We start from the raw sequence: 27,515 nt of genomic DNA on the forward strand, positions 1-27,515 counted from the left end.
ACACCTGCTCAAAAGATTTTAGCACGAAAGTGTTTTATTCCGGGATACACAAACATTTCGCCGACGTCATATCCGTCACGGAAATGACGCCAGTACAACGAAGCAAGCGGCCTGTAAAGGCTGCACCCCGGCACACAGGTTTTTCTTGCGGGGAAGCAACCTTTAGTACAAAAGAGCACGTTATACTTAGGGTCGTTCGTTTTCATGTGTTATATTTTAACACGAAAGTGTTTTATGCCGGTGCACACCAAGATTTCACTGACGTCATAACCGCCACGGAAATGACGCCAGTACACCTTTGCCGAAGTGACCAGCCAGCAGGACGTCGCTCGCCACGCACCCCCACAAGACAGCCGCCGACCCGCAAATCATGCTCAGCTGCAGATTTCGCTGCACATTTCACTTTCGTGTTTTACCGATTCCTGTGACAGATGAATCAAACAAAGTTTTTTCTCTTTCCCTAGTCTTGGCATCCTTTGAGCGCTCAAATTACGTAATTAGAGCAGTGTTCGCCTCTTGGCCGCTTCCTTTGAGTTGCAGCAATAAACGCAATCTACAGCCACTTTAAAGGGGAAGCCATGAAAACAAAGCAGGAATGGAAGGAACGACTCCTGCGACGAGCAAATCACGCAGTGCCTCTCCGTGCTGGCGCCAACTGTAGCTTTCGCAGTGCTTCGAGACGCGAAGGAAACAATGATTTATCGAAAGTGTTGCGAAATCCCTTGAAGGGTGGCGCTGGGCCGCGGGGTTGAGGGAGCGGGAGTACTAATACTGACTGCGGGAGTACTAATACTAATACTGACTAATACTAATACTGACATAATCGAGTCGTGGAACGAACGCACATAATTGCGCCAGTGATTTTCTTGCGGCAGCTGGAGTCCATCGCAATCCCACCCGATCGGACGAATTTTCGGGGCCTGTTGTTCGTAAAAACGGATTGATCAGTGTGTCAAACGGAACCGAATGCACCCGTACAATCGCAGTCTCGTTTATTGGCAAATGCTTCGGTCGGCAGTCACCAATCGCCCCAATAGGTGACATCAAAAGGTCTAGGCAAGAAGGTGACTGCCACATTGCCTAATTTCTCGAAATCTACCGTTAGAGCTGGCACGATTGTCTCTATGGCGCGGCGATCCCTTGAATGAACCGAACTTGTACTTCTGTATACCATGTTTTCGCACGTATAACCCGCCCCTGCATATAATCCGCACCCCCACTTCCAGCCCGCCGGAAAACAAAACAAAAAAAAATCCTCGCGTATTGCCGGCACATTTGTTACAGGAAAGGTTGCAACAAAGCCACTGCTCAAGCAACACATCACATACTATTTAGGCGGAAAAGCAGAAAAAGCAAGTGAATACACTGACTGCAAGGCGAAAGTAACAATTCACTCAGTGTCACTGCTCTCCCTAGAGCTACCACTTGAGCCGCAGTCCTGACTGTTGTACACAAGGTCATCTTCTGTTCCATCCATTTTGTTTGGGTTTGTTTTTGTTTTTTCTTGTTTTCGCCCTTGTTTTTTTCTTCCTTGTTCTTATATGTTTTGCGCAATCGCTGCCACGGAAGGCTTAGTCAGTGTTACTGCGTAGGAGCTTCACGGCACAACACGCATTGCCGTGAAGCTGCACTAAAGGAAAAACCCCGCGTATGATATATCCGCACCCCTACGTTGCCACTGAAATTTTCGCATTTTTGGCGCGGGTTATACGCGCGAAATTAGGGTATTCACGTGATGACCGCTGGCTGTGCAGGCTACGTGAGCGACTCGGAGCTGGAGCGCATCACTCTGCAGAACGCGGTGCGCTACCTGCGGCACACATCGCGCGTGTGCGCGCGGCGGGAGCGCGCCGAGTCGCGCTTCGTGCCCGTCGACTGGCGCTGGGTCACCGGGCGCACCTACATCACCGACCCGAGGCGCTTCTCGGCCAGGAGCTCGACCGCCGTGCAGCTGGCCGCCATGCGCGACGCCCAAAGGGTACGCTCCTCGTAGAGGCCAACCAACCTCCCCCATAACTGGTGGCTCCACACTGCAAATCATCTAGACAGGAGATCTAGACAGATCTAGATCTCCTGTCTAGATCCTGTCTAGACAGGAGATCTAGGCAGATCCAGACAAGAGCAATTTTGGGTAGAAAGCTGTAGTGCGCGCCTGCGACAGCCCCGTAAGGAGAGAGGAGGCGCACGGTTTATCCCACGGGGCGGCCGTCGATGTAGCCTCGGCCGCAGTCCCCTGGTGGCGGATTGCTACAACGATCACATCGGGACGTGGCCTCCGCGATCGGCTACCTGCAACGGCCACGATCGGGAAAACAGAGGTGACGGAAGAATAAGGTTTCTGTATACGCATGCACGGGCCTTTTTTTTTTTTTTTTTTTTTTGACAACGCAAAGAATGTTTTGCTAAGATGGCCTGCTCGTTTGTGCACCGCCCCGGCTCTTGTGGAGCGAGATCTGTGCAGCAATAATTTAAACGCACCAAGTTCCTGCAGGATTCCTGCCTTTTTTTAATCCTTGGGGGCCGAAAATCCGCGGCCCCGCCTTCCATTGGGAGCTAGCGGTTCAGCAACGAAAACAATTCCGTTGCGTAAGGTTTGCTCTGCAGCCCACGCGCGCATTACCAAACCGTCCATTTGTAGGTGTTTTAAAAAGTGCAAACGCAAAATTAGGATGCCCATGGCATTTCGGATATTTGGAGCCTGAGGGATCAAACTTGGGGGCGACGGAACTGCAGATAGGGCAATCGACAACATGACAATAAAGAAGTCCGCGCGGCATGCTGGCATGTGGTTTGGTTCCGAAGTTCCGGTTCCGAAGTTCCGGCTTCGAAGTTTTGGTTCGGTAGTTCCTGTTTTGATTCATTTTTGTGATTCCGTGTTTCCGAAGGCACGTGGTTCAGCGCGTGGTACACAGCAGCACTAACGACGACCAAGAATTATTTTGAAAATAACGCGTAGGCGATTACGTGATTTGGAGGGCAGGTTGCAATTAAAGTTGACTTCGCTTCCACACGATGTATAGGCGGAGAAAAAAAATCCCGGGCCAGCTCCACTAACGTGAAACCTGGAGAGGGGCGAAGCCTGCAGTGTATAAACGTATTCTTGGCGCCTGGGCGTTTTCGCCAACGGAGATAAAACCGTTGAGGAGTAGAGGTACACAGCTTTGCTGTAAAAGTCTCGTGTATTCGAAGGACGAAGCTTTCCAGCGCGAGGCATAAACGAGTGTCCCGCTGTTTTTGTTTTGTTTTGTTTTTTTGTGAGCGTTACGAAGCGTCCTGCAGCGCGAGGCGTAAACGAGTGTCCCGGTGTTTTTTTAGTGAGCGTTACGTTCTAGCACGAGGCATAAACGATTTTCCGGTGTTTTAGTGCTGTGACTACATGAGACGACAATTACGACGACGACAGGAGACGCCAACAGCCCCAGCCCCTAAAAACTTGTAGATACTTGATAACGTCGTGGCTATGACCAAAGCCCAGCCTATATCGATTACTCTTAGAGTCACACCGTACACCAGTGCAGTCGGTCGTATTCACGACGAACAAGTTGTTTAAAGCAAGTTTATCAGTGTTAATTACAGTGACTATGTAGAAAAAACTCATGTATTCATTCAAAAAGCGGCCTTGTAATAACACGATACGTGTTTTAGCGCAAACTTCAACCAAGCAGCGTAGATTATAATAAAGTAAACAGGTGAATTGGCGGCGATTCTTTATGATTTTAAAATGTTCTCAGTGGGGTTGCTAGCGATCCTATTTAAAGACCCAGCGGTCCAGCGTTGCACATGCGCAAGTCCGCGCGCGCAACCTTCCCGGTATTTCGCACTATTTCAATAGTTACTGCTTGAAGACAGCTACACTGACCAGGGTGTCCGTTAGCCTTTGTTCCCGTTATACGTGCTAACCCAAAGACGTTCGTTACTCGCAGAACGACAGCCAAGGCGATGACTTAAATGTGGAGCAGGAGGTCGAGAACGTGAAAGCCTACGAGTTCGCCGTTGAAAACGCCATTCGTATACAGCGGGTACGTTCACCACTGTTCGCGAGAATTTGTACGGCGCTCCCTAAATCTTAAGAAAACAACTCTGCCCCTTGTAAGTCAATTAGGGGCCTTGATCGTTGATGCGTAAATAGTGGGTAGAAGAGTGAGAACCGCTGGGGCTGGCCCGTTTCATCCAGGGGCGCCTCGGGAAAGCCGTTGGCTGCCCGCCGTAATTCATGGCTGTTCGTTGAAAGGAAGAGAATGCCGCGAAGTTTGTTGTTGCTATATATATATATATATATATATATATATAGTCCTTTGTTATTTTAGGGAAGGCCATGCGGCATATGGGTAGGGAAAGGAGGGGAAGAAAGGAGTAGCCCAGGTGAAGAAGAAGCGTCCATGAAGATGCGTCCATGAAGACCGCACAGGAGTTCCCTTTACGCCGCGGAGGCCAGGCTAAGGGGTGAAGATCTATACTAGGGAATTTTCACGCCCCAGTCTACACTAATCTTGACAGACCACTCTCTACGCCGAACAGCCCGAGGGCTCTGAGAAAATTAGGATCTTTAAATGGAGGGTCATCTTGTGAGGAATCGGGAGGCATATAGCATTGGTGAGGATAGGCCAGTACAGTGAAAACGCGGAGCAGCGCCGGATTAGTCGGTCAAGGGTGGCGAATACGGTCACCCGGCAGTGGGGACAGTAATTAGGTGGAGACCCGGTTGGGGAAATACATTTTCTAGTGATGTGGGGTGTCAGGGTTGCGTTGGTCCTAGCTTTGTTGACGAATAGTTCCGCAGAGCGAGGCATCGGGGGAGTCAGAACCAGGTAGCCAGGAGGGGTGACGGAAGAAAGAAGGCACTTCCGTGCCTGGCGTGCGTGATCAAGTTGAAGGGGAGGGCAGGGGGAGGGGGGTGACGCGTTTTCAACCAGGGGAGGGTACTATCAAGACGCCCCCGTGCTGCATCATGGGCAGCCTGGTTGCCTCCATCCGGATCCGTGTGACCCAGCACCCATGCCAAACGGGTAGTGACCCCATTACGGGCCAGAATGGTGGTCATGTGTTGTATTCGGTGCACTGTTGGATGATCGGTGAAGGGCTTGCGCAGCTCTTTAGAGGGCTTTGTGAGAGTCTGTGAGAATTCGGATGCGTGGAGGTGGCGGGTTTGCAATAGTGAAGGCCAAATGATCCAGTGCGGTAAGGATGCTCTGGAGTTTCACTTCCAGGGCGGGGACGAGTTAAAAGCGTGAAGTGTGAGGAAGCCGTCCAGGTCCGGTCGATCTGGGAAACGTCAGGCCAGGCCCATATGGGAAAAGGAGAGGTTAGCATCCGTAAAAATATCGACCTCGTCCGGCAATTCCGCTGCGAGGACGCGCTGAAGGGCCTTTTCACGAGCAGTACAACGGGAACGCGGAATTCCTGTTCGTTGGTGAGCAACTGCAACAGGCGGGCTTGACCAAGGGGGAGGGGTTGGTGAGGCCGACGGAAGTACTGGAGGTACACGTTCTTCCTACGCACAGAGTGGAGTCCCCTGTTGTGTTAGTGTCCGCCGAAGCCGATGTTGTATGGATTTCGCAAGGAGCTCTCCCATCGTAGAGACCGGGACAGCCCGTTCAAGGGCCTCAATGCGAGAACGCCTCGGAAGTCCAGTGACCGTACGAAGCATGGCCCGGCAAAGCACCGCTGAGTGCTTCTTGTGAGTCGAAGAGATGTCATAAGCCGGGGCACCATCAGTCAGACGACCGACGGCTACTGCCCTTGAGAGCGTGAGACACGCCGATGGTTAGCGCCGCCAAATTTGTTGGAAAGGCAAGAGATTAGGGGCAGCATCGGTTTCCAGTTTTTGCGCAGCTGCGTTATCCATTGCCGAGCACTGGTGGCTAGCGAGTGGAACACCTAGTACAAGAATATGGCCACAGTGTGAGGCAATGGGTGTGTCGCCGATGTAGATAGTATGATGCATGTTGCCGGGCGGAGATAAAAATAAAAAAAAACTATTAGACGATAAATGTATACCTTAGAACCTCTCAAACAAAATAAAACCCATCGTAAACGATGTATTATGCGCAGGAAGAAAGGAGAAACCGTTGCGTTGAACATACGCACCAAAAGTAGCAATGCAGTCTAACGTAACCTACCAATCAGTGTGTTTTAGTAATTTGCATTTTCAAACCAACATGGTAGCGTATGCTCGAAATGGCCACCAAGGACAAATAAAGGTGACAATAAGTAAAGGTGACAATAAAGGCGACAATAATGTAGCGACAGCTGCCTCTGTAGGCTTGTTGGCTACTTTTTTATTGTAAAACATGCAGCCCTGCACAAACAAAGCTTAGGCAAAATAATAATTCCGCTCACAAAATCCGTCAATGAGAGCATATTAACATGCGCATAGCTGTAGTCGTTGTTAACAAAACTTGTTGAGCTAGTTGGTTTGTGTCTGCAGTTAAAATAAAATCAGGCGACGACGATAGACACAAATGACGAATACATGGTGCCCGTATATGCCGTTTGTGTTTATCTTCGTCCTCGTCTGATTAGCGCCCTATTATTTTACAGTATAGCCTTTTGTTGCCGGGAGGTTGGGGGGGGGGGGGGGGTCGTGGCTCTTTGAGACTGGCGCGTGGTATAGTTTTTACTCCGACCCCGGCCCCCATCATGTAACCTCTGATGGGATTAAACTAAATTCGATAGGTTAACCCTACGTGCGTGCAGTGCTATTTATGTTACTTCGCCTACGTCCCGTGTGGCGCTCCGTGTAGCAAAAGTAAAAATTACTGCGCGTGGTATACTCCCAAAACACTGAACTTTATGCCTAAACTTTTCGGCCGGTGTGTACCGCGTTACACGTGCGTTGTAGGGTTAACCCTACAATCAATAAATGTAAGCGTTGTTTATTGAATCGTGCGTGATACCTAGGACCAATTAAAACTAAATTCTTCGCTTTTTGCTATATCTCGTTGGTGTGACACCTGGAACTTAAAGATAAAGACAAGCAAAACAAACTGTATAAGCATAACTCAGAAAAGATTGATTGGTTGATTGATTGATTGAAGGTTTTAACGCGCCGACGCTACCCAGGTGACGAGGAGCGCCGCAGTGGAGGGCTCCGGATTAATTTTGAACACCTGGGGATCTTTAACGTGCGCCGACAGCTCGAACACAGGGGCGTTCTCGCTTTTCGCGTTACCAGAAAAGCGGCCGCCGCGGTTGGGAATCGAACCCGCGTCCTTGTGCTCAGCAGCACAACACCATAGCCACTGAGCCACCGCGGCAGGTGATACCTACACATCTGCAACCGCATTGCATTTGGTGTTTACGCAAGTCTAACGCAATGCGATGTGTATAGGTAAGCTGTATATGCCGCTAAGGACATTTCCCCATCAATTCATTATTTCACAGGTCAGCTACCAAAAGCAGTACAAGTCTGGCATGATCCAAAAGAAGACCGAAGCACGCCTTCTCGCGGCCTTGCAGTATCCTTACGAAAGCAAGACGTAAGCAATCGACCACTATAATGCATGCATGTGTATGTATGTACGCATCTGTGTGTGTATTGTCGTGAAGGCGCCGATGCACACGCTACAGTATGCATGCATTTATGTGCATGTGTGTATGTATGTGTGCATTGTTGAGTATCTAGAAAAGCCAAAAAGATAAAGTAGAAATGGCCCACTCGGTGGACAATGACAACGACGCTTACTTACGTATCGGCAAGGGTCTTGCCTTCCGAGTATCTTGCACCGATGAAGGCAAGCCCCTTGCCGATACGTAAGTAAGCGTCGTTATTGTTCTGCCATATATCAGATTGAGAAGCTATGACGAAAAGGCCAGTATGCCTAGGTACAAGATGAGGGCTGCTGGCGCTTTTTCCATACCCCCACGATGCAACTAATTTTAACTGTTTAAGCAAACATATGATTTTGAAGTCATCCCTGGCATTATAAGGAGGGCTTCATTATAATATACACTCAAGACATTAGTCTCAGCGTCCAAAAATGAGGCTTAATGCTGCGCAATATTTAATTCCGAATTACCTAACATAACCCTTTTACTTTAACAGGTACCTCAACATTGACATGATTCGGCAGCTCATAGCCGTGCCTGCCTGGATCAATTGGCTGGTACGTAGCACCTGGCGTGCACGCATCGCGTTTAACCAGACTTCCGGACACGCATTCTGCCGCGCTTAGCAAAGCGTATGCACCAAGCCACGAATGGTAACTTCCCACGACAAGTTACGACACTTGAAAACGTGTTATACGTACAGCGTGCACTAGAGGGAAAGAAGGACATGAATAAGCAGAAGGACAACGGACAAAGAATGCGAACGTTCGCGTATCTGTCTATATATATATATATATATATATATATATATATATATATATATATATATATATATATATATATATATAGTAAGGAAATGAGGGGCTCGTTGAGGAAATACAGAAAGATAGGGCAGCAGTCTACAACGCCAAAGGAGGCATAGGGGTGTGGTTAGGCTCTTTCCTTTTTCACTACGGTTAATGAAGTAAACATTTTTTTTAATACACAGAAGAAAGAAAGAAAGAAAAACACGCGCCCAGAGTGGGGGGAAATATATATATTTCTTTATTTATCAATATATTTATCAATTTTTATACTAAACGCGTTTCGCCGTAACATCAGTCTGAACAAATATATCCAGACCAGGAGTACTGAGTTGACAGATCTAAACGGCAGCGGACCAAGCGCTAGCGTCGCAGTTCACAATTAGCTCCGTAATGACGACTACGATCTTGCGTAATGCACGCGATGGGCTGTATACCTTCGTCTCGGAAGCTTGTATCTGCAAGTCAGATCCCGTTTCTCAACGAATTCATGTCTGTGCGTACGATGAAACCACCACTCTCGGCTATCGCTCGTCTATGCACGCTTTGTCCGAACAGCGCAACTGCAGCCGCCGCCGCCGCGCCAAACGCGTGCAGAAGTCGGTGCTGAAGAGCGGCAGCAGCGCAGACGAGTTCGGCTTCGCCGCGCTAATCGACGACGACGAGGGCGGCGAGTTCACGTTCGAGATGAGCTTCCGCGAGCAAGTGATCGAGTTCTTCGAGCACCCCTACTACGACCTGGCGCAGTGCGGAGTCACCCTGAGTTGCGGCTCGTGCCTCGGGGGCCTGCTGGTGCTCGACTTCTACGGCCAGCGGAAGGAGCACATGACCCTGTACCTGGAGACCGCCTACCTGGCCGCCTTCGCCACCGAGATGTCCGTCATGGTGCGTGCTAGCTGTCTGCGCACTTATACCCACCGCGCGATGGCTTATTATTGGCTGAGGCTGCTGAGCACAAGGACGTTGCGGTTTTGATCCTGGCTCTGCTTTTCTTGTGGAGGCCAGAAGAAGTAACTTTGTTTCCACAAGGGACCCCAAGTTCCTCCTGTCGCGCTTCACTCGTGCGTTCTTTCCGCACTGTGGTTGTCCCCTGTAGTTTTAAAAGCTATCTACCGTCCATCATGGACTCAAACCATCACCGAGAGAGCGCGAAGGGCATTCCTTGCTACCCGGGCCATCAAATACAAAATAAAGTTATCAGGGTCTGTTCGAATCGTGTATGAAGGTCAACACAACTGTGACATTTTCTCGAACGTTTGCTTTTGCCGCCGGCCGAAATAGTTTGGACTTCCCAATATATGACGCCCTATTCCAGTAGTTACACAGTGTATTCGAATACGCTCGTTCCTCGTGCCGCTATGGCCCTTGGATCGCGTCTCTTCGATGGCTTGAATGCGCTTAGATTGCGCTATGTATCAACATGCATCGCTCCTCGCTTGCTGTAATTCGCTAAACTTGGCCTAGGTGACAGCAGCCATCGCTTCTACAGCAAAGGAACTGCACTGTTAATATCGTGAGGTAAAATACATTTCAAATTGTAATGCGATACCGCTAAGAGGCTCGAGTCGTATAAAAGCCGGCGTCGGTGCCACGACGCGAAAATCCTCGTTGGTCGGTAGTTTCACAACGAATGCGACGTATACAGGTGTACACGTAGGTGCGGATGGCACATCTACGCTCTTCCTCGGCTACCGCGCTCCACTCCTAAAGGGAAAGTTCAGGCGCCCACCATATTAGCAACTAATAGTCGCCGAGTCACACGTGTCCAATTAGGACTATTTTTGCGATCGCAATTGTTCGGCCACGTCGCCCACATTCCTTTCCAAGCAATGGTCTCGACCGGTGGTCGCAGGTGTTCGTGTACGGCCAGCGCTTCGTGCGCATCGAGAAGTACAACCTCCTGGACCTGATGCTGGTGGTGGCCTGCGCCGGACTCTACGGCCTCCAGGTGGCCTTCGTGGCCTTCCACGAGCCCCTCGGCACCGCTCTCGAGTTCGCGCTCGCCGTGTTCTTCCTCTGCGCCATGATGCTCCGGCTAGTGCACCTCACGCAGTACGCCGAGGTACGCGCCGCCGTGTACTAAAAGGGTTGTGCAGGCACAGCGACGTAGTCAGCGTCACTGTGCGAAAGAGAAATGCCATCGTGATCATCATCATCAGCAGCAGCAGCCTGTTAATGCCCACGGCAGGGCACAGCCATTTCCATCCATCTAGCGTCACTAAATAAAGACTTTTAGAGTATAGGCACTCTTTTCTCTTTTTGTTATGTGCCACCAGGATTTTCATTGGTCGGTCGGCACCACGTGATATTTGTTTATACATATATGGGCGCAGCCATTTTGTTTCTGGGCGTCTCTCCCTCTCCCTTTCTCTCTGCTGCGCGGACGCTAAGCGGCCGGTCACACTCTGCCCGTCACAACCGGTGGCGGTTTCGTTGGGAGAGATGGCAACACTGCAAGCCAGAAACAAAATGGCCCCCAGATGCTTCCGGGTGCCCGAAGTGGCGGTATTCTTAAGCGTAGCTTATTTAGTGACGCTACATCCATCTTCTTAGTTCATTCCACAATCGTGTCCCTTGGTCGGTCCCTTGGTCGTTAACGGTCCATTGGTAGCCTTTCGGTTAAATGGGTTGTCCGCCTGTTGTCTGTCACCCGCACTACATGTAGATACTAAATGCAATTGCCGCCAAATTGGTCCCCATCCAAGTATACCTACACGTCGTGCTAAGTCAGAACCAGCTGCAGTCACCTTCAATACTGGACAATGTTCCTCAACGCAGAATAGCTAGACAAAACCTGCGCTCGCTTGAAATAGCCTGGCGTCATATGTCCGAGCTCCTAGTCACATTTAAGTCGGTATTAAGGCGTTTGCTACAACTTATTTTTCTCCACTCTGGCTGTTGTTTTCAAAAATTCTACAGATTGCAAGTTTCGCATGCAAAGTGCGTTTGGTAATCATGTAAGCGAAAGAACTCCCTTTTCGTTGAGCATTCTAGGTTCCGTTCGGGAGACATCAACGATTTCTTAAGTACCAAGATAAATAAGTGGCAACGTGCAGTGTACGGCCAATTCCGATAACCAGGTGCGGGTGATCGCAGGAGCTGTTCTGGCTGGTCATCGGCTTGATCCACCAGTACATGGACTCCATCATCTACACGGCCTACGAGACCGGCCTCGCGCTCATCAAGGGCGAGGAAGACGTGCGCGAGAACATCTGGAAAACGGTCGACGAGATCATGGCCGACCAGATACGCACGCACGCCGGCGAGAACCGCCTAGAGGTACGGCATCTTCTGCCACGGGGTGTCCGCGATATTCAGGACTGCCTTACTTAGTCCAGCCTTAAAATTTTAAAGGGACCCTGCAACACTTCGGATAAAGGCTTTGACTCTCTCCTTCGCGTCTGGAAGCACTGGGAACGCTATCACCAGCACAAAGCGGCGCTGCGTGATTTGCTCGTCCCAGAAGATGCGTCTTCCGTTTCTGCTTTGCTTTTGTGTCATCCTTTTTAAAATTGCTATCGAATGCGTTCATTGCTGCAACTGAAGAAAATCCGGCCAATATCCGCTACGCCGCTATAATTATGTAGTTCCAGCGTTGAAATGGCGTCAAGACTCGGGAAAGAGACAAAAATATTTTGAGAGAGTTTACAAGTTATCTGATGGGCATGGATCAGTAGCTTTTGGCTGAGGTACTTTGCGACCACCTAATCTAAGTACTGGATGTATTGGTTGACTACGTTCTGCAAGCATTCAGGATTTCGAAACAAGTTGAAAAACGTGCTGCAAAATCCCTTTAAGTTTACATAGCGCAAGTAATATTTGACGCCCCCTTCTTCTTCTGGAGTTGACGTCTGGCACTACGCGCAGAAGCTTCTGTGCAGCAGTGCGTAAGCTTCCTGCGTGTTGTTCCCTCAAGGCCCACAATGCTGACATACAGATTTTTCCCATCATACTCTGCATTGCTTCCCCCAGATACTGCTGGCTCCCTGCAGCGCTGTGAAAAGACCGCGTTCGTTCAGTCTCGCTTAATTATCTGTCGATGGCGGTATACGCGCGTGCGCAGCTGCTCCGGCAGGTGGTGGAGGTGCACAGCAAGTACCCGGGCGTGGCGGTCGCCTTCAAGAGCCGCCAGGCCTGCCAGAGCATCCTCAACGACGTGCGCCGCCACATCGACGCGCTGCTCCACAACGGCGCCATGGACGCCACCGAGCACAGAAAGATGGTCACGGCACGTACACGCCCGACAGCACTCACTGTATATATGGTGGTGGGGCCATATTTGCGGTGGCAGGACTTCCACAAGCACGCCGTTGCCCGTGCGCGTCACATCCAACGAGTTATCTCCGGTCATCTCACGCACTTTCAGCAAATATTCCTTATGTAGGAACTGTGCAAGCGTAAAGGGAGGTACGAAAAAAATTAGCAGTTAGCTCGGCTATACCAGGGTATACGTAGCGTGAGCTAAGGTTCAGCTGGTTATTCTTAGATTTCCTGGTATACATTAGCTCATTATCGTATACTGCTGCTAAAACGATTTCCAATCCAATCCAATCCAATCTAATCCAATCCAAGCTGTGCGCCGTGAGACGTCACTGCACCTCGCGCATGCGCAGCACGGCTCTCCAGGATCCACGCGAAACTGCTCAACCTCGGCCGGTGTCTCACGCTACAAAAGGGCGTAGAAAATGGATGGTTTGTAGCGGTCCTAAACGCAACGTTCAACCGTGCTTCTTTTGAGAGACTATCTCCTTCGTACACTTCTTTTTTTGGCAGGAATCGATGTTCTCGCCAGTTACGAACTTGCTATTCGAGTGACGGGCTTTAAATTAACCATTCTTTATTACAGTAACAATTTATCGTAAAAGTAGCCACAATTATAGGCATGCACTGTGCTGACCCAATGCATCGGTCTAACAGGAACAAAAGCGATGTTGCCGAATGAGTTTAGCGAAGCTTTATGAGGCGTATCGACGTCGCAGTCAACAGAAATTTTATTGTACAGGACGACGACTCTCGTACCTGGTAAGCTACAACTCGAAAACTTCAGCCTAATCAAACTCGCGTTGCTTCTTACAAGATGGACGACCTGCCAGGGGGGCCACATCCACAGCCCGGCAAGCGAAAAAATAAGTTACCGCGCATTTGCAACAATAGTCGCTCAAATATAACGCCATGGTTCCGGGACGGAGCCAGCAAGCTATTTTAGTGGACGTTGCTGCAACGGTAAGGCAGGCCGCGAACGGTGGGCGGTTGTGCGCATGTAACTATAGCAAGCTCCACTCTCAGGCCAAGCGCAGCCGATCATACGCTCCCATAGTCACGCGCCAGCCCTGGTAGGCTGTAACATACTGGCCCCACCCAATGCATATTTAGGGGACCTGCGTGTTGCCGCAAGTCCCAAATGTCGCGCCACTAGCGGTTGCCATCTAATAATGGCGTCGAACCGTAGCCGTGCAAGTGCATCACGTTGTTTGGTAGCACTGCCATTTCGCTGAAGCACAGTCGTGCATAAACAAGCGCCGCTGTTTGCGGAATGTGGCACGCAATGCGGGAACAATTACGACGCACGGCAACATGAAGTGCGACTGCAAAAACATCTTTTGAATCTTGGAGACGCGTGACACTGCCGCCTCACGCGCCGGTGCTTGCGGAGGCACTTCTGAGAGGAAACCTCACACTCCTCAAGGGCGAAGCATTCCCAACAAAACTGTTGAAATTTCAAGAATTGTTTACCGATCTCGGACACGAGTACTGTTAGTCACGTATTGAATTTAAGATGATCGAGGTGGCCACCGGTATGCTTCCCACGCACGCGCAGTGGCTCTAATTACACGCCGACATGTATAGCAATTGCGGTAAGACTTATCGCTTATTTCAGTTGGACATTAGCCAGTTTTTTGTATGTCTTGAGGTATGAGGAGCAGTGAAAGAAGCTGCTTAGTGTAGCCATATGAATTTAGCTTTGGTGCGTTGTTGTCTTGACTCGATAATAGCCACTGCGCTGAGCCGCCACGGAAAACTCCATTAGCGATGCGGCACGGGTCTCCGAGGTTAGAGAAAACGTTGAAACTGGGTTCATTTCCTTTTTCTCTGCGGGTCTGGATATTTGGGCTCTTATCTCGAGTAATCTCGTCCAAAAGGACGGAATTCCTTCAAAAACTACTTGCAGAAAAGTGATATTTTGCGTAGCGCAAGCCTGATTAACTTTGAATACGAACACTGAAAAAACGTTTTACAGAATGTTCAACACTCTGTGCAATGCGTCGTTAAAGGTCCCTGCCCATAGAGTTAACGCCTCGTTACTTCAATATCAGTGAAATCAGGTAGAATCATCGCTTGAGCTTGGAACTGCGTGCAAAACAATCTGTTTCCTTGAGCAATAGTAATGCGAAAATACTTTGCGTAACGCCAAACAACTGCATAGTATTATAATCAGTCCTAAAAAACTGTGATGAGCCGGAAAGCTGCACCTGGGATTAGTGCATATACGTAGCAAAGTGGCTCTTGAACCACTGCATGCGCGGAGGTGAATGCGGCATGTCAATGCAGTGTTAGCTGTACATTGGCCAATAGTTTCCCTCAGCCAACCGCTATTGCCGCGACAATTTCAAATTGCGTTATATTGCGGTTCGAAAGCAATCGTAAAAAGGTCTACGACAGCCCATACACGGGTTTGGGGACGCGTGTGCAGTGAGAGGCGTTCAGGCAGCCAATCAATCACACAAAACGGCAGTGTTAATAAAGCGAAGGAAAGCTTTGGTCGACTTGGGATAAAGCGAAACTCGGTACCAATCTCCAGATTTTCAATCCTCAAATGCCGCTCAATCGTTGCTCCGGGGAGAGGTGGAGGGGAATTTCGGATACTGGAATTTTCCGCCAATTCGCCGTCTTGACCTGAGACTTTTTTTATTATTGGTTTGCCCCGTTGAACAGCTGGGTTGCCCTATTCAACGGGCGGTTTGCGGAATTGCGCGATAACTTTCACGGCCAACAACAACAAAAAAAAACTTTCGGTCACGATGACGCATTCGCGAAAATTTCTCATATACTACAGAATAGCAGAAAAAAAAATGGCTGCGGCTTAGCTCAGCTAACCTTGGATATGCAAAGTAAAAGCTTGGCTTAGTCTGGTTGAGTCTTGGTTTCGCTTGGTTACCCTTTTATTTAGCTGTATTGCCGACCACGTCTCAAAGCCGTTAGGTTCCGTGCAACGCTCGCAGAACGAGGCCGGACGAACGCGGCGTTTCTCTTCGCCGGGCGCGAGGCGCATGCATGGGAGGCTGCGGGGGTGGCCGGCTGCCTCGGCCGCAGCGGCGTCGGCGACCGCAGCTCGTTCGGCACAGAACCACTGAAAGCGTGGCCTTGTGCGCAGCGCCGACAGCGGACCCTGCGAATACGTGATGCGCTTTGAGGGGTGTGGCGCCGGGGGTGTGTCTCCGGTCAAAAGCTCATTTGCGCATCCTCCACGAAATCGCTGGACGAAAGTAGTAAAGCTTCGCTTTAATAATCCGTCGTTCTTCCGCGGCGGGAGGAACTGATCCCCAATGTCCGGCGCGTGCAGGCGACCCAGGAGGCGATGCAGCAGGTGGCGTCGGCGCCGTGCAGCTTTCCCAGCAGCTACAAGCCCATCGCCGTGCTGCGAGCCGTGCCCTGGATGGCCACCGACCAGCTCAGGCAGTTCCTGGCGGTGCGAAAACACTACTCCTCTTCTCTCCTTGGCCTCTCACCTGTAGTTCATTCCACAAGCTAGGTGCACCACTGCGGAGGCTACATTGTTGTCAACAGGCCGCCCACTGAGCGTGCACGCTTAACTCACCGTGAAGGAAGCGACAAAAGGCGCCGGGGCCTTGCGGTTCTGCCTGCCGAGAGGGGAGAAGGGAACGTCATTTCAAGCCCCCATTCAGGGTGAGTTAGGCGGGCTCAGTGGGCGGACTGTTGACAGCAATGTAGCCTCCGCAGTGCTGTACCTAGCTTGTGGTATGAATATATGGTTGCCTTCGCGCCCGCGGATTCTTACACCATGGTTAGACCCTGGCGATGGAAGAAGAGCCGGCCATCCGCCGCTATGTGGAGGGGCCCCACAGTGCCTGAGAGAGAGAGAGACAGAGAGATTTAGCTTTCAAGATTTTCTATTCAAACGCGAAAAAAAGAGCATTAGAAATTCTTAAATAAATGCACGACGGACTGGGCCTAGCAAGCGTTAATAACGTTAAGAAAGGTTAAAAACGCGCACACTTTCCAAATGTTTCACGGCTGGGCTACAAACAGCACTTCCTTTACGAGGCGGTAATAGCGCCTGGTGCGAGTGAAGACTGTAATGTTTCATGTCCAGGTTAACAAGCATTCTCTGGTTTAAGACACGGCGTCTCTTTGCAGCTCCTGTCGATCTGTTCGAAGGCGGCCCGATCTTTACCTCTGAAAGAGGCAGTGGCTAGTACGAGAGCCTGGAAGAGCAATTCGAGTGAACGATACTAGCTTGACTTACACTTCAAGATTGGTATACAGTAGACTCTCGATAAACGGAACTTCAAAAGACCGAAAAAATTCGTTCCGTTTAACAGGAGTTCCGTTTACTGAGATAGATGTGTGAAAGTGCAAATTTATGTGCGTACGCACTCTTAACACCATTTCATGGAACTCTAAGCACCAGAAGGTGAATACAGATGATAGTTTTTTCAGAAAGAAAGAAAACTAAAAGAGGTTTAGGCACAACATTCACAAAGTTGATTTGGCAAAAAATGAGTCGCGGTGCACTGCAAATGCATCAATTATTTTTGTTTGAGTCCTTGCAACTTCATCTTCACGGAAGCCAGAGGCCTCAACTTCGCGAGTGCTTACGAGCCACCAAATTTAGAATACGGCAACGCGATAATGAAGCGCGAATAGCACCACCATGGCACGAATGAGGCGACAGGAGGTGAGCCCTGGGACTCGGCGTCTTGAATCGAGACCGAACCACTGGAATAAGAACCGCGATGGTGCATACGTTGTATGGCTGACCACTGACGAGAGGGGGCTTACGAGGTCAACGTGGCTAAAAAAAGCATGGAGGAAGAGAAGAAAAAAAACGAAACAGCCGGTACCGTAAAAAGCTGATTCTCGTGCCAATGGGTTTCACAAGGAGTTACATTTCTGGTTCCTTTTACCCGTTGACGCGGAAATTTTAGTTCTGATTACCGAGATTTTTTTTTTTTTGCGTTATCTGAATACAAAACCAACCAACTTACAGGCTTCTGTGCGATTTCCGTTTATCGAGATTCCACTGTATCCCCGGTTGCATTATTCCCTCAGGCGACCCAATGAGCGTAAATGCGCACGCCGACCGCGCTGTCCATTCGCAGATGTCCATCCGCCCGGTTTCGTACGAGCCCGGCGCGGCGATCATACGCGAAAACGAGGACACCTCCATTGTGGTCACCACTTCCGGCATCGCAAAGGTGAGCGCGGGGTTCCGAATGCTCGCGATACTGCGTATACTCGTTTCGATGTACTTCTGCTCCCAGTCCCTTTAGAGACACTTTTAGCTTGTTACGCTCGCATTCCCATGGAAGCGCGTCATGGCATTTACGGATGAACTGAATTAGCGTGGATGTAGACCTACGCAAAGTGATGATTTTAAGATGCCGTCGTATCAAAAAACTGCTGTATTTCCCCACAGACCACGGTTGGTCGACTGAAGAGCTCTGATAATTAGATTTCTGGACAGACGGCGCGTGCGTGAAACCGGATCGACTTCAATTGTGTTAGAACGGTTACCTGGAAATCGCGAAACAGGAACGGTTCTAGATAAGACAATATACGCGTCGATCACGAAGCAGGAGTACAATAGCGTAGCTTTATCTCATAAACTGTGTATCGGCATGCACTTATATCGTTCGTAGATGCGTTTACTTAGCGCGCGAAAAATCGTCGCATGGGTGCGTTCTTTGTTTGCGATCAGGGTTTTTGAAGGTTTAACCATCGATAAGTACGCACTTTCAGCGAAGGTTTTGGCACTCGTTTGGCGCAGTTTTGATGTGAGTAAGCTTTCGCGCTTCTTTCAACTTTCTTTAAAAAAGGAACTTTCCTTTCTTTAGAAAGGAAAGTTTTTTTCTTCCATATGTAGCTTCTGTTCACCAGTATATGTATTTTGTTTCACGCTCCCTGTGCAGCTAACAATAAAGGAAGCACGAAGGCCCAAACATGACTCTGATCAAACAACTCCGACGATTTAGCTGTCCAAGATAGGCCCGACAACGAGTTGAGCGGCCCGCATGCATGGCGCAGGTGTCCGGCGAGGTGATGGAGAACCTGGACGGGTCGCTTCCCAACACAGCCTCGTTCCTGTACTTCTACAGCGACGGCTACTTCGAGGACTACATCATGGCGCCCGACATCATCGGCACGCTGAGCATCGTCTCGGACGAGCCCTGCGTCACAACGGTCACAGCCGAGACTGCCGTCAACGTGAGCCCTCCGTCATGCGCGCACCTTTGAGGTCTACTCAACGCGTCTCACGTGCCGCTGCTACGAGAGTACGCTAATTAATTAAGTTAATTAATTAATTAAGCACGAAAGATTTTGTATTTTGCTTGTATACTCTACTGCTTCGATGTGCATCCTTATCCACTTACATCATTGTGCACCATCTTCCAGATTACCAGTTTTACTTTGTTCGGTACGCATGACTTGCACATAGTTCTAGCACATATCGGTGTGGTAGTGCTGGGGACGTCTTCTTGTCTCAAAGCAGGGACGATCTCGGTTGGATGCGTCAAGAAAAGGTTTTATTAGTCCTATACGTGGTGCGCAAGAGGTTCGGCGCGCGCCGTTCAGAACCTTTTGTATTCTCGTTGGGTGGACAGTTTGGATTGAGCTATACCGCGTGGGGTTCCCGGCAGGGATGACAGCCGGCGCCGTTCGTGAATCGTATCGTCAGTGTACTTGTGCCGGTCCGTTTGTGCGTGCGTGCAGGCGTACCTCATCCCAAAGGAGCGACTGCTGGAGGCTCTGGACGTGTTCACCTCGTGGCCCAGCTTCCGTTACCAGCTCTGGTACCACATCTGTTCCACGCTCAGCACGCCGCTGCTCCAGTCGCAGCAGCAGTACCAGGTATGGTACCTGCAGTGCACCCTCTGTTATATATGCGGTATCGTATCGCACTGCCATAACGCAGCTACTAGGCGCACTAGTGATACCACGGTACAAGTGCAAGAAGCACCCCCAGGTAAATGGTCATCTTACTATTTTTGTAGAGGCTATTACGAAAGTGTACGGGTAATAGCTGGTTACGTCAGCGACAGTATACAGCCTAACAACTGGCATTATCTTCGGGGGGAGAACGAGTGTATGTTAATTGTCCTGGAGAAGGCGGACGTCTAAATAAATATACCCTCCGATGCAGACGTGGCCGACGGAGAAGGTGCACAACCGTCTGGAGCGGATGCAGATGCCGGACCTGATGAACGCCAAGCAGTTCAGCGTGAGCGCCGACATCGAGGACCTGCTGCTCATCCAGGGCCGCATCATGGACGCCGCCACCGAGGAGGAGTACCTGGCGCCCATGTACATCCCCCGCACCGTCACCAAGATCATCTTCCCCGTACGCATGCGCGAAATTCCCTTACCCTATAGGCGTCGGAACTGACCTTAGGGCAATCAGACGTACCCCATGCAAGAGAAATTGGTAGCTGTCGCAGTTGGGAATTAACCCATAAACCAGCGGAACCCAGCTGCCATTTTCTCTTGGGACTCGATGACTGTGAACAAAGGGACGGAACTCTACTAATTCACAGCTGGAATGCCTAAAATACTGTGGTGCCGCCATTGAAAGTGGCTTCTGCTATTTTTTGTTGTTCTGTGACCTTACTTTCGTTATGTTTGATTTTTGTCATAGCGTTTGCATTTCATTTTTTAAGGGCGTTCTTTTTTTTTTAAATTTCAAGTGCAGTCGTCGGCAAGGCATTTTTTCTGACGCCACGCTGTGAGATAGGTTTACAGCACCTGGAGCCGGCTCGCATCACACATCGCTCAATTGTAGCGGTCGGGATTAGTAAGGAAAGCCAAGAGTTTGTGTGGTTGCAATGCAGAAGAGAGCTGAGAAGGCGGGGACACAGACAAGACGAAAGAGGCGTTATTTTCTTTTCTCGTTGTATTGTCCGTTTTGCCTATGATTCTGTCTTTTTTGCGCTGTCTTGCAACGGTTGTGGACAGCGCAAAATTTAACCTAAGCTATATAACTACGGAAGCTGGCCCTGTTGGTTCTTGATTTCGAGAACGATTCAGTGTGAGTAACGCTGCATACAGAACAAAAAGAAAACAGAAACAGGAGTGCAGCCACTCGACCTGCAATATTTATGTTTATTTGTGGAAACTGCATTAATAGTTTTGCAGTCAAAGCGGCGCAGGCGCAGATGAGACACCCTCTCCCCTCCCTCTCACTCAGTACAAAAGAAAGCGAAAAATCCCCACACTCTCACACACACGTCGTCTCATATGTTCCGCTAACCTAACTAATCTACGAATCTTGATAACGTTGATAGCCCAGATTTCACGGTCGAGCGACAGCCACCGTTTAATTAAATCTGCGATAAGTTTTTTAGAGAAAATGAATTGAAGATCACGCTGCAGTCAGAGTTCTACAGTGGCAAGAGGTTCAATTACTTTGTTTAAAACGATGTCACCTTGAGTTGTAACAAATCAAAGGCTTAAGCAAGAATGTTACCCCAATTTTCGTGAAGCTAGAGCCGTGTGGGGAAGCCGAGCAAGGGCGCCTCACATGGCGATCATAAACGTGCGCTGTTCCGTAGCTCTGCTCCTTTCCTAATGACTTCCTAACTATTTCTTTTAACCTAACATCGAGACAACCGCTGATTTCTTTAATTAAACGACGACGTACCCCAGTCAAAAATGACGACAAGGAAAATTCCTATAGGTTGTCGTATTTCTGCGTGTCGTACTGTCGTCTTGTTGTATGCTTGTCTCGTGACTCTGGCAGCTGGCTGTCACGACAGTATGATGGCTGTCGTAGCAACAGGTACTTCTGTTATGACTACAGGAATGTTTGTCGGTGAGAAAATTGATTTTGTCGTGACGACATGAATGTGTGTCGTAGCAACAGATGGCTTTGTCGTAACAGCAGTGATTCTGTTGTCACAACAAATTTTTTGTCGTACGACGGAATTCTTGTTGGGTTTATGCTGTATTCCTGTTGTCAATTTAGACTGTACGCCACTGCTGGTCGACGACCAGTGGCGCCAGAACACCCTAGCTTGAGCCCTGCCTTCAGCAACGCATGTGGTATACCGATTGCGTTTCCCTAAGCTTTGATTTCTTCCATCACCCAAGAATAGTCCTCTGCCTTGGCCTTGGTTTCTCAAAACCGCTAATCGCACAGCCCAGTCTGAGTCCGTGCCTACAGCTCAAGTTCCCATATTGCAATCGCCACGAAGCTCTACAGGCTAAAAGCAAAAGCGCCCGTGTGTACGAGATTTCCGGCGCACGTTCAAGATCCCCAGGTGGTCAAAATTAATCCGGAGCCCTCCACTACGGCGCGCCTCATCGCCTGCGCTGCGTCGGCGCGTTAAAACCCTACAATCAATCAATCAACAAAGCTCTACATGTCTTCAACTGCCACGACCAGACCGCAGCGGAGCATCTACGCTTTTCAAAACACCGCCCCATCCCCCCCTCAAGACTTCTATGCTCGTCTTGAGAGCAGCGGCTCGCTCCGCGACAAGACCAAGAACCAGGACTATACCACTTGTTCCGTGACCGGATGGAAACCCCTCAACAATATCTGGCTAAAAGTGCGCCACTCAGGCCTGCGGAATGCAGTCTCGACACAAAAAGCTCGCTTACTTCGTGACTTGATCTTGTCACACGCTTCTTCGTTTCCCACGCACAGTGAAGGATTTGTGAGGTTTCATCCCCTGTTGCCCGTGGATGCAAGCCCGCCACTTCCAGTACGCACCCTACACCAACGTTTAAACGTTGCCCTACACCAAGCCTCGACTGACGCGCGTCTCCGCCCCTACACCACCTGCTGGTTCACTTTCTAGCCCTCCTTCTATTATTTAGAGCAACTTCTCGAAGACCTTCAGTGAAAAAACTGCTAAAAAGCTCTGTAATTCAGCCTCAGTAGCCCATTGGGTAGAACTGCGAGTTTTAACGCGAACGGCCTGGGTTCGAGCCCCAGCAGTGCAACATTTTTTGCAAGACTGATCTTCATTTTTTTTTTTACTGTAAAATGTTCCGCTTGCTCAATTCTACGCATTCTTTTTGTAAGTATGAGTGGTTTGGCCTAACTCTTGGGTCGGTTAAGGGCCGGGATGGGGCACATACGCACGCTTAATTAACGTTCTGCGTCACACCGGAAGCGCCTGGCTTGTACCTGTCGGAGCACAATATCGCGAAGGATCTACATTAGGGCGACTCCCCTCTCGTGATGGCAGCTCTGGCGCAGCGAGGACCGCGTTGGTGTCCTAAACTATACTCGGGAACCAGCTGATGATGACGCATGATTGCTGTTGATTCCCTTTTGTAGCGGGGTGATGACGTGTCATCTTACCAAAAAGGACTAATATACCTACGTTTTCCACTCTTGGTTCAGTTCTAGCGCTGCTTAGGACAGGCACAAAAAACTTATTAGCAACAAAATACTTTTTTGTTTCCTGTTACAGGTGGTAACTGTCCTAGGCAATATTCCTCTCTCTGCTTTTCGTCCACCAGCATTCTAATCTTCTTTTCGTCGCCTTGACAGCCTTGAAGTTAACTTCCTCTCTGATACATTTAAATCCTAGGGCTTCGGGAAGCCGAATATTTCCCTCATGTAGATTTGGATGAATACCCTCGCATTCTAACACTATATGCCGTATAGTTTCTGTCTTTTCCGCAGACCACGCATACACCATCATTTTGTGATTACTTCCCCACAAAGCTCTTAGTTCGCAAGCAACCTGCTCTAGCCTCAAAAAGCAAAACACTGCCGCGGAAATTATCGCAGAAATTTTCCTTTCTGATGTCCAATTTCTCAGCCCTGTACATCTCTAACGACGTTTTAGCTTCCATTTCTTTTTCTCCGTTTACTCGTTTCTATCTGCCTTGCCTCTTTTTTGGTTACCTTGGCTGTTTTGGATTCTCCACTGTACTTTCAGTATTTCATCGTTGGCCTTCTAGTCTTCCTTAACCGCTGCGTGTCCACGCTTTTCAAGTATAGGTACCTAAAAACATTAGCTGCCCACCTACGTTGATCAATTGCTCTCAACCTCATCTCAAAACATATTTTGCTCTGCGCTTCTCGAACTTCAAACGACGCCCATCCCATATCTCCCTGCACTGCTTCGTTAGGCCAAACGGCCTACCGTTCGCTGGTTCCCTTCAAGGCCTGATAGAACGTCTGATTTTAAGCAGAGTACAGCATTCGCAAATGTGAAACCCGGAACTATTACTCCTTCCCACATTCCGCTCACTACTTCATATTTGTTACACCCCCACAGAGCTCTAAGTTTCATTCCCTTAAGTTGTTTCTCGTGAGTTCTTAAGTAGTTATCCCCTTCGTTTATCCACACTCCCAAATATTTATATTCCTTCACTCTGGGTAATTCGCCATGCTGGATAGACACTGCGTCAGTGGTACTGTCATTGAAAACCATTATGCCCGATTTTTCGGCACTAAAATTTAGCCCAAGGTTGGCGGCTTCCTATAGGAAGCCACCAACCTTGGGCCTTAGTTTCTAATATTTATGAGCCGTTGCATATCGGTCTCGTTATCAGCTAAAAGAACAATGTCGTCTGCTTATAACCGTCCCAGAATACGCTGTGAAACCTTACAACATATGCGTTAGGTTGAACCCTAATTGGCGTTCTTCTAGTTTCTTTTCTAACCCTTCCTGTACAGTATAAACAGTATTCGGCGCTAAGGGCATCCCTTAGAAAACTAAGAACATTAGCTCATGCACGTATCACTCCGCCTAAGCGACGGAACCCATTGTCATCGGGCGCGCGCGTTTTGAAAGGAGGTTGCTATGAATTCGTGATATCTTCTGCCTTTTCTCGCGTTGTTTGCTTGTCGTCGCTGTAGTTTAAAAGCATATTAAGACCAAGAAATTCCGAAAACTGCTCGTGCCATGTTCAAAATATTCCCAATAACGCACTACTTGCGCCGCGCGGAGTAACTTCCGGCTGCGGTGGTGAGGCACAGCGGCAAGTTCCGTTGCCGTTTTTAAGCTCTACCCATGGAGGAAGAAAAAGTAAGGAGACGGCATGACGTCACGCAGCTAGCCTTCGCAAGCCCACCGCCGTTGAAGCCGCTCCCTCCGCCGTTTCTCTTTCTCAAGCCGCCGAAGTCGGCCCAGCACGTGACCTCCATGGTCGGGTGGGCCGGCGGCGGCGGCGGTCTCCGATTCCGGCGCATCTCTCGTGTTTGGTTGGCGGTAGCTTTTCTCCGTCCTTCCTGCATTTGTTTGCTCGGTGATCTCATTCCCGCATGCGGGCAGGAGTGCCGCGTATGTGCGAAAGACAAAAGCCGTGGGAAAAAAACCAACATATAGCAGGCTTCGCGACAACGGGCAGCAGAGTAGTTTCGAGCAGACGAAATTGAAGAGCTCGCGGCGGCAGCGCGGTGGGGTCACGTGGTGCAGTGACGCCTGGGCCGACTTCGATTTTACTTTTTATGTATAGGCTTCACGTTTCTCCGGTAGCGCCGTCTCCCAACTTTTGCTTCCTCCATGGTTCTACCTAGCGCCACTAAATAAGTTACGCTTCAGAGTACCGCCACTTCGTGCACCGGGAAGCGTCTGGGGGCCATTTTGTTTCTGGCTTGCACTGTTGCCATCTCTCCTAACGAAACCGCCGCAGCTTGTGACGGGCAGAGTGTGAGCGGCCTCTCTAGCCAGAGTTAATACGGCTCTAGCGTCAGCGCAGCATAGAGAGAGAGAGAGAGAGAGAGAGAGAGAGAGAGAGAGAGAGAGAGAGAGAGAGAGAAGAGGCGCTCAGAAATAAAATGTCTGCGCCCATATGTAAACAAATATCACGTGGTACCGACCGACCAATGAAAATCCTGGCGGCACATAACAATGAGGGAAAGAGTGCTGGTACTCTAAAAGCCTTTATTTAGAGACGCTAGTTGTACCCGAGTATCCTGATGACAGCTGTGGCGCAGCGAGGACCGCGTTGGTGTCCCGAACTCAGGTGTCCCTTGGTGGCAAGATGAGTTTCGAACCTGGGGACGTGCATACTCGGCCCGGCTCGCTTGATTCGTTGCGAGCCTCAATGGTGCGCTGCTCGGCCGCCGCAGGGCGAGGTGTACAGCCGGCCGTGCCCGGTGATGGTGATCATCGCCAACCAGCAGTACACGCTCCCCGAGGAAGTGAACTGGGTGCTCAAGGAGCAGCGCAGCGCGGCCAGCGACCCCGGCGTCTCTCCTTTCCAGTTCGACGAGAAGGCCTACCTCACCAAGGTATCTATACGCGTACCGTATTTTCGCGCCTATAACCCCCCACCAAAAAAAAAAATTACCCCACCTTCTCGCGAGGGGAACCCTGTGGAGATGCGACGCATCTTGCGGGTTCACTTGGTGTTACCGTTGGGTTGATTCTCTAATTGCGTGAAACGTGTGAGGAACGCGTATGGTGTATTCTTTATTTAACACGCGGCGTAACGTTAACGATGACGGCCTTGTGGTCGCTGAAGTGTACGGGTAGTGGATGGTGAAGTAACGGGGCCACCGTGCAATTTGCAGCGAAGATCAAGTCTATGCACGTGCCCGAAATCGGAACGCCGGTGCTGGAACGACCGCGGCTATGACGCAACGTGGCGCGGCTATGACGCAACACAATCCAACACAATCCACTTTAATCCAATCCAAGCCAAGCCAACCCAATCGAATCCAATCCAATGCCCCTCGCGAGAGAGTGTTCGCTATCGGAGAGGAGAGGGGGTGAGCGGCGGAGAGCGCAGCTCGCGCGGCGAGGAGAATAGGGAAGGGGTGTGGGCGGACAACAACGCCGTGTCGAGGGACAAGGCGAGTGAATGAGATGCAGTCGCATCTCAAATGCAAAAATTTCAGTGGCAAAGGAGGGGTGCGGGTAATACGCTTTGTTTTTTCCTTTAGTGCAGCTTCACGCAATACGTGTTGTGCCGTGAAGCTCCTACGCAGTAACACTGGCTAAGCCTTCCATGGCAGCGATTGCGCAAAACATACAAGAACAAGGAAGAAAAAACAAGGACGAGCGCACTTTAACAACTGAATTTTATTAGTGAATTGTGACTTCTGCCTTGCCGTCAGTTTATCCTACTTGCTCTATATACACTTTTTCCGCCTACATAGTACGTGACGTGTTGCTTGAGCAGTAGCTTTGGTGCAGTCTTTCCTGTATCAAGTGAGCAGGCAATACGCGAGGACTTTTTTTTTTTTTCCGGTGGGCTGAAAGTGGTGGTGTGGATTATATACATGGGTGGGTTATATGCACGAAAATACGGTATGCTGTTCGAGCAGAGGCGAATTCAAGTGCAAGGACAGAGCGAAGGAGATGGAGCTGCAGTCATGTCACACTAAACCGTCGTTCGGTGTGTAGCACCGCACGTCTAGATGCATGTCATCAATTGCTTGCCTAAAATCACGCCCCCGAAGGCCGAACCCTATAAGTATCACCTTCGCCTTCCTTACCTCTGGAAATTTCTCCCAAAAAGTTTCCATCCCAACTTGAATCCAATTTTTCATCCTTCTCAGCCCCACGCACAGCCATGGCCCCAAGCAGAAGTTGCGATAAGTGTTGGGGCAATGCGCCGAAGTACTACGGGTGGAACCGCGCGTGCACGCTTGCGGAGCGTCTATATAAATAAAGGGTACACATTTCGACCGGTGAGAAAACGTACACGGACTTTTCTTTTTTTTTTTTTTCGCAGGCGTCCTTCTTGAAGAAGAACGATTCAGAGCTGTGACCTACGCAAGCGGAGGAGCTGTAGGGAATGTCCGAGCGTGCATTGTGGTCACGGGTGTATAGTTCTATTTATTTTTATTTTACTTTGTAGCATTTGAACGCACATCATGGACTCGGATTTTCGTTTTTACCGCTTTTATTTAAATATAGTTTGTTGCTCCATATGTGTTTTCTTTGTAGTACATGTGCAAATTTCAGAGCGATCTGCACCACGTTACAGCATCGGTTCCGCATCTTCACTGGC

The 27,515-nt window shown here is 49.7% G+C and overlaps 1 protein-coding gene across 1 annotated transcript; it reads left to right on the forward strand.

The window, feature by feature from the left end:
* The first annotated feature begins 1,735 nt into the window (after positions 1-1,735).
* LOC144146357 (sperm-specific sodium:proton exchanger-like) lies at positions 1,736-27,515 on the forward strand. The gene is made up of 14 exons (XM_077678314.1): positions 1,736-1,989; positions 3,932-4,019; positions 7,384-7,478; positions 8,045-8,105; positions 10,204-10,413; positions 11,448-11,630; positions 12,415-12,579; positions 15,913-16,038; positions 17,693-17,788; positions 18,618-18,797; positions 19,305-19,442; positions 19,735-19,932; positions 25,627-25,788; positions 27,237-27,515. The coding sequence occupies exons 1-14, from the start codon at positions 1,736-1,738 to the stop codon at positions 27,270-27,272; spliced, it is 1,992 nt and encodes a 663-aa protein (XP_077534440.1). The 3' UTR covers positions 27,273-27,515.

The sequence above is a fragment of the Haemaphysalis longicornis genome, unplaced genomic scaffold (genome assembly GCF_048455015.1).
Source record: "Haemaphysalis longicornis isolate Haplotype H1 unplaced genomic scaffold, Haemaphysalis longicornis Haplotype H1 scaffold_7, whole genome shotgun sequence".
In the NCBI taxonomy this organism is placed as follows: Eukaryota; Metazoa; Arthropoda; class Arachnida; order Ixodida; family Ixodidae; genus Haemaphysalis; species Haemaphysalis longicornis.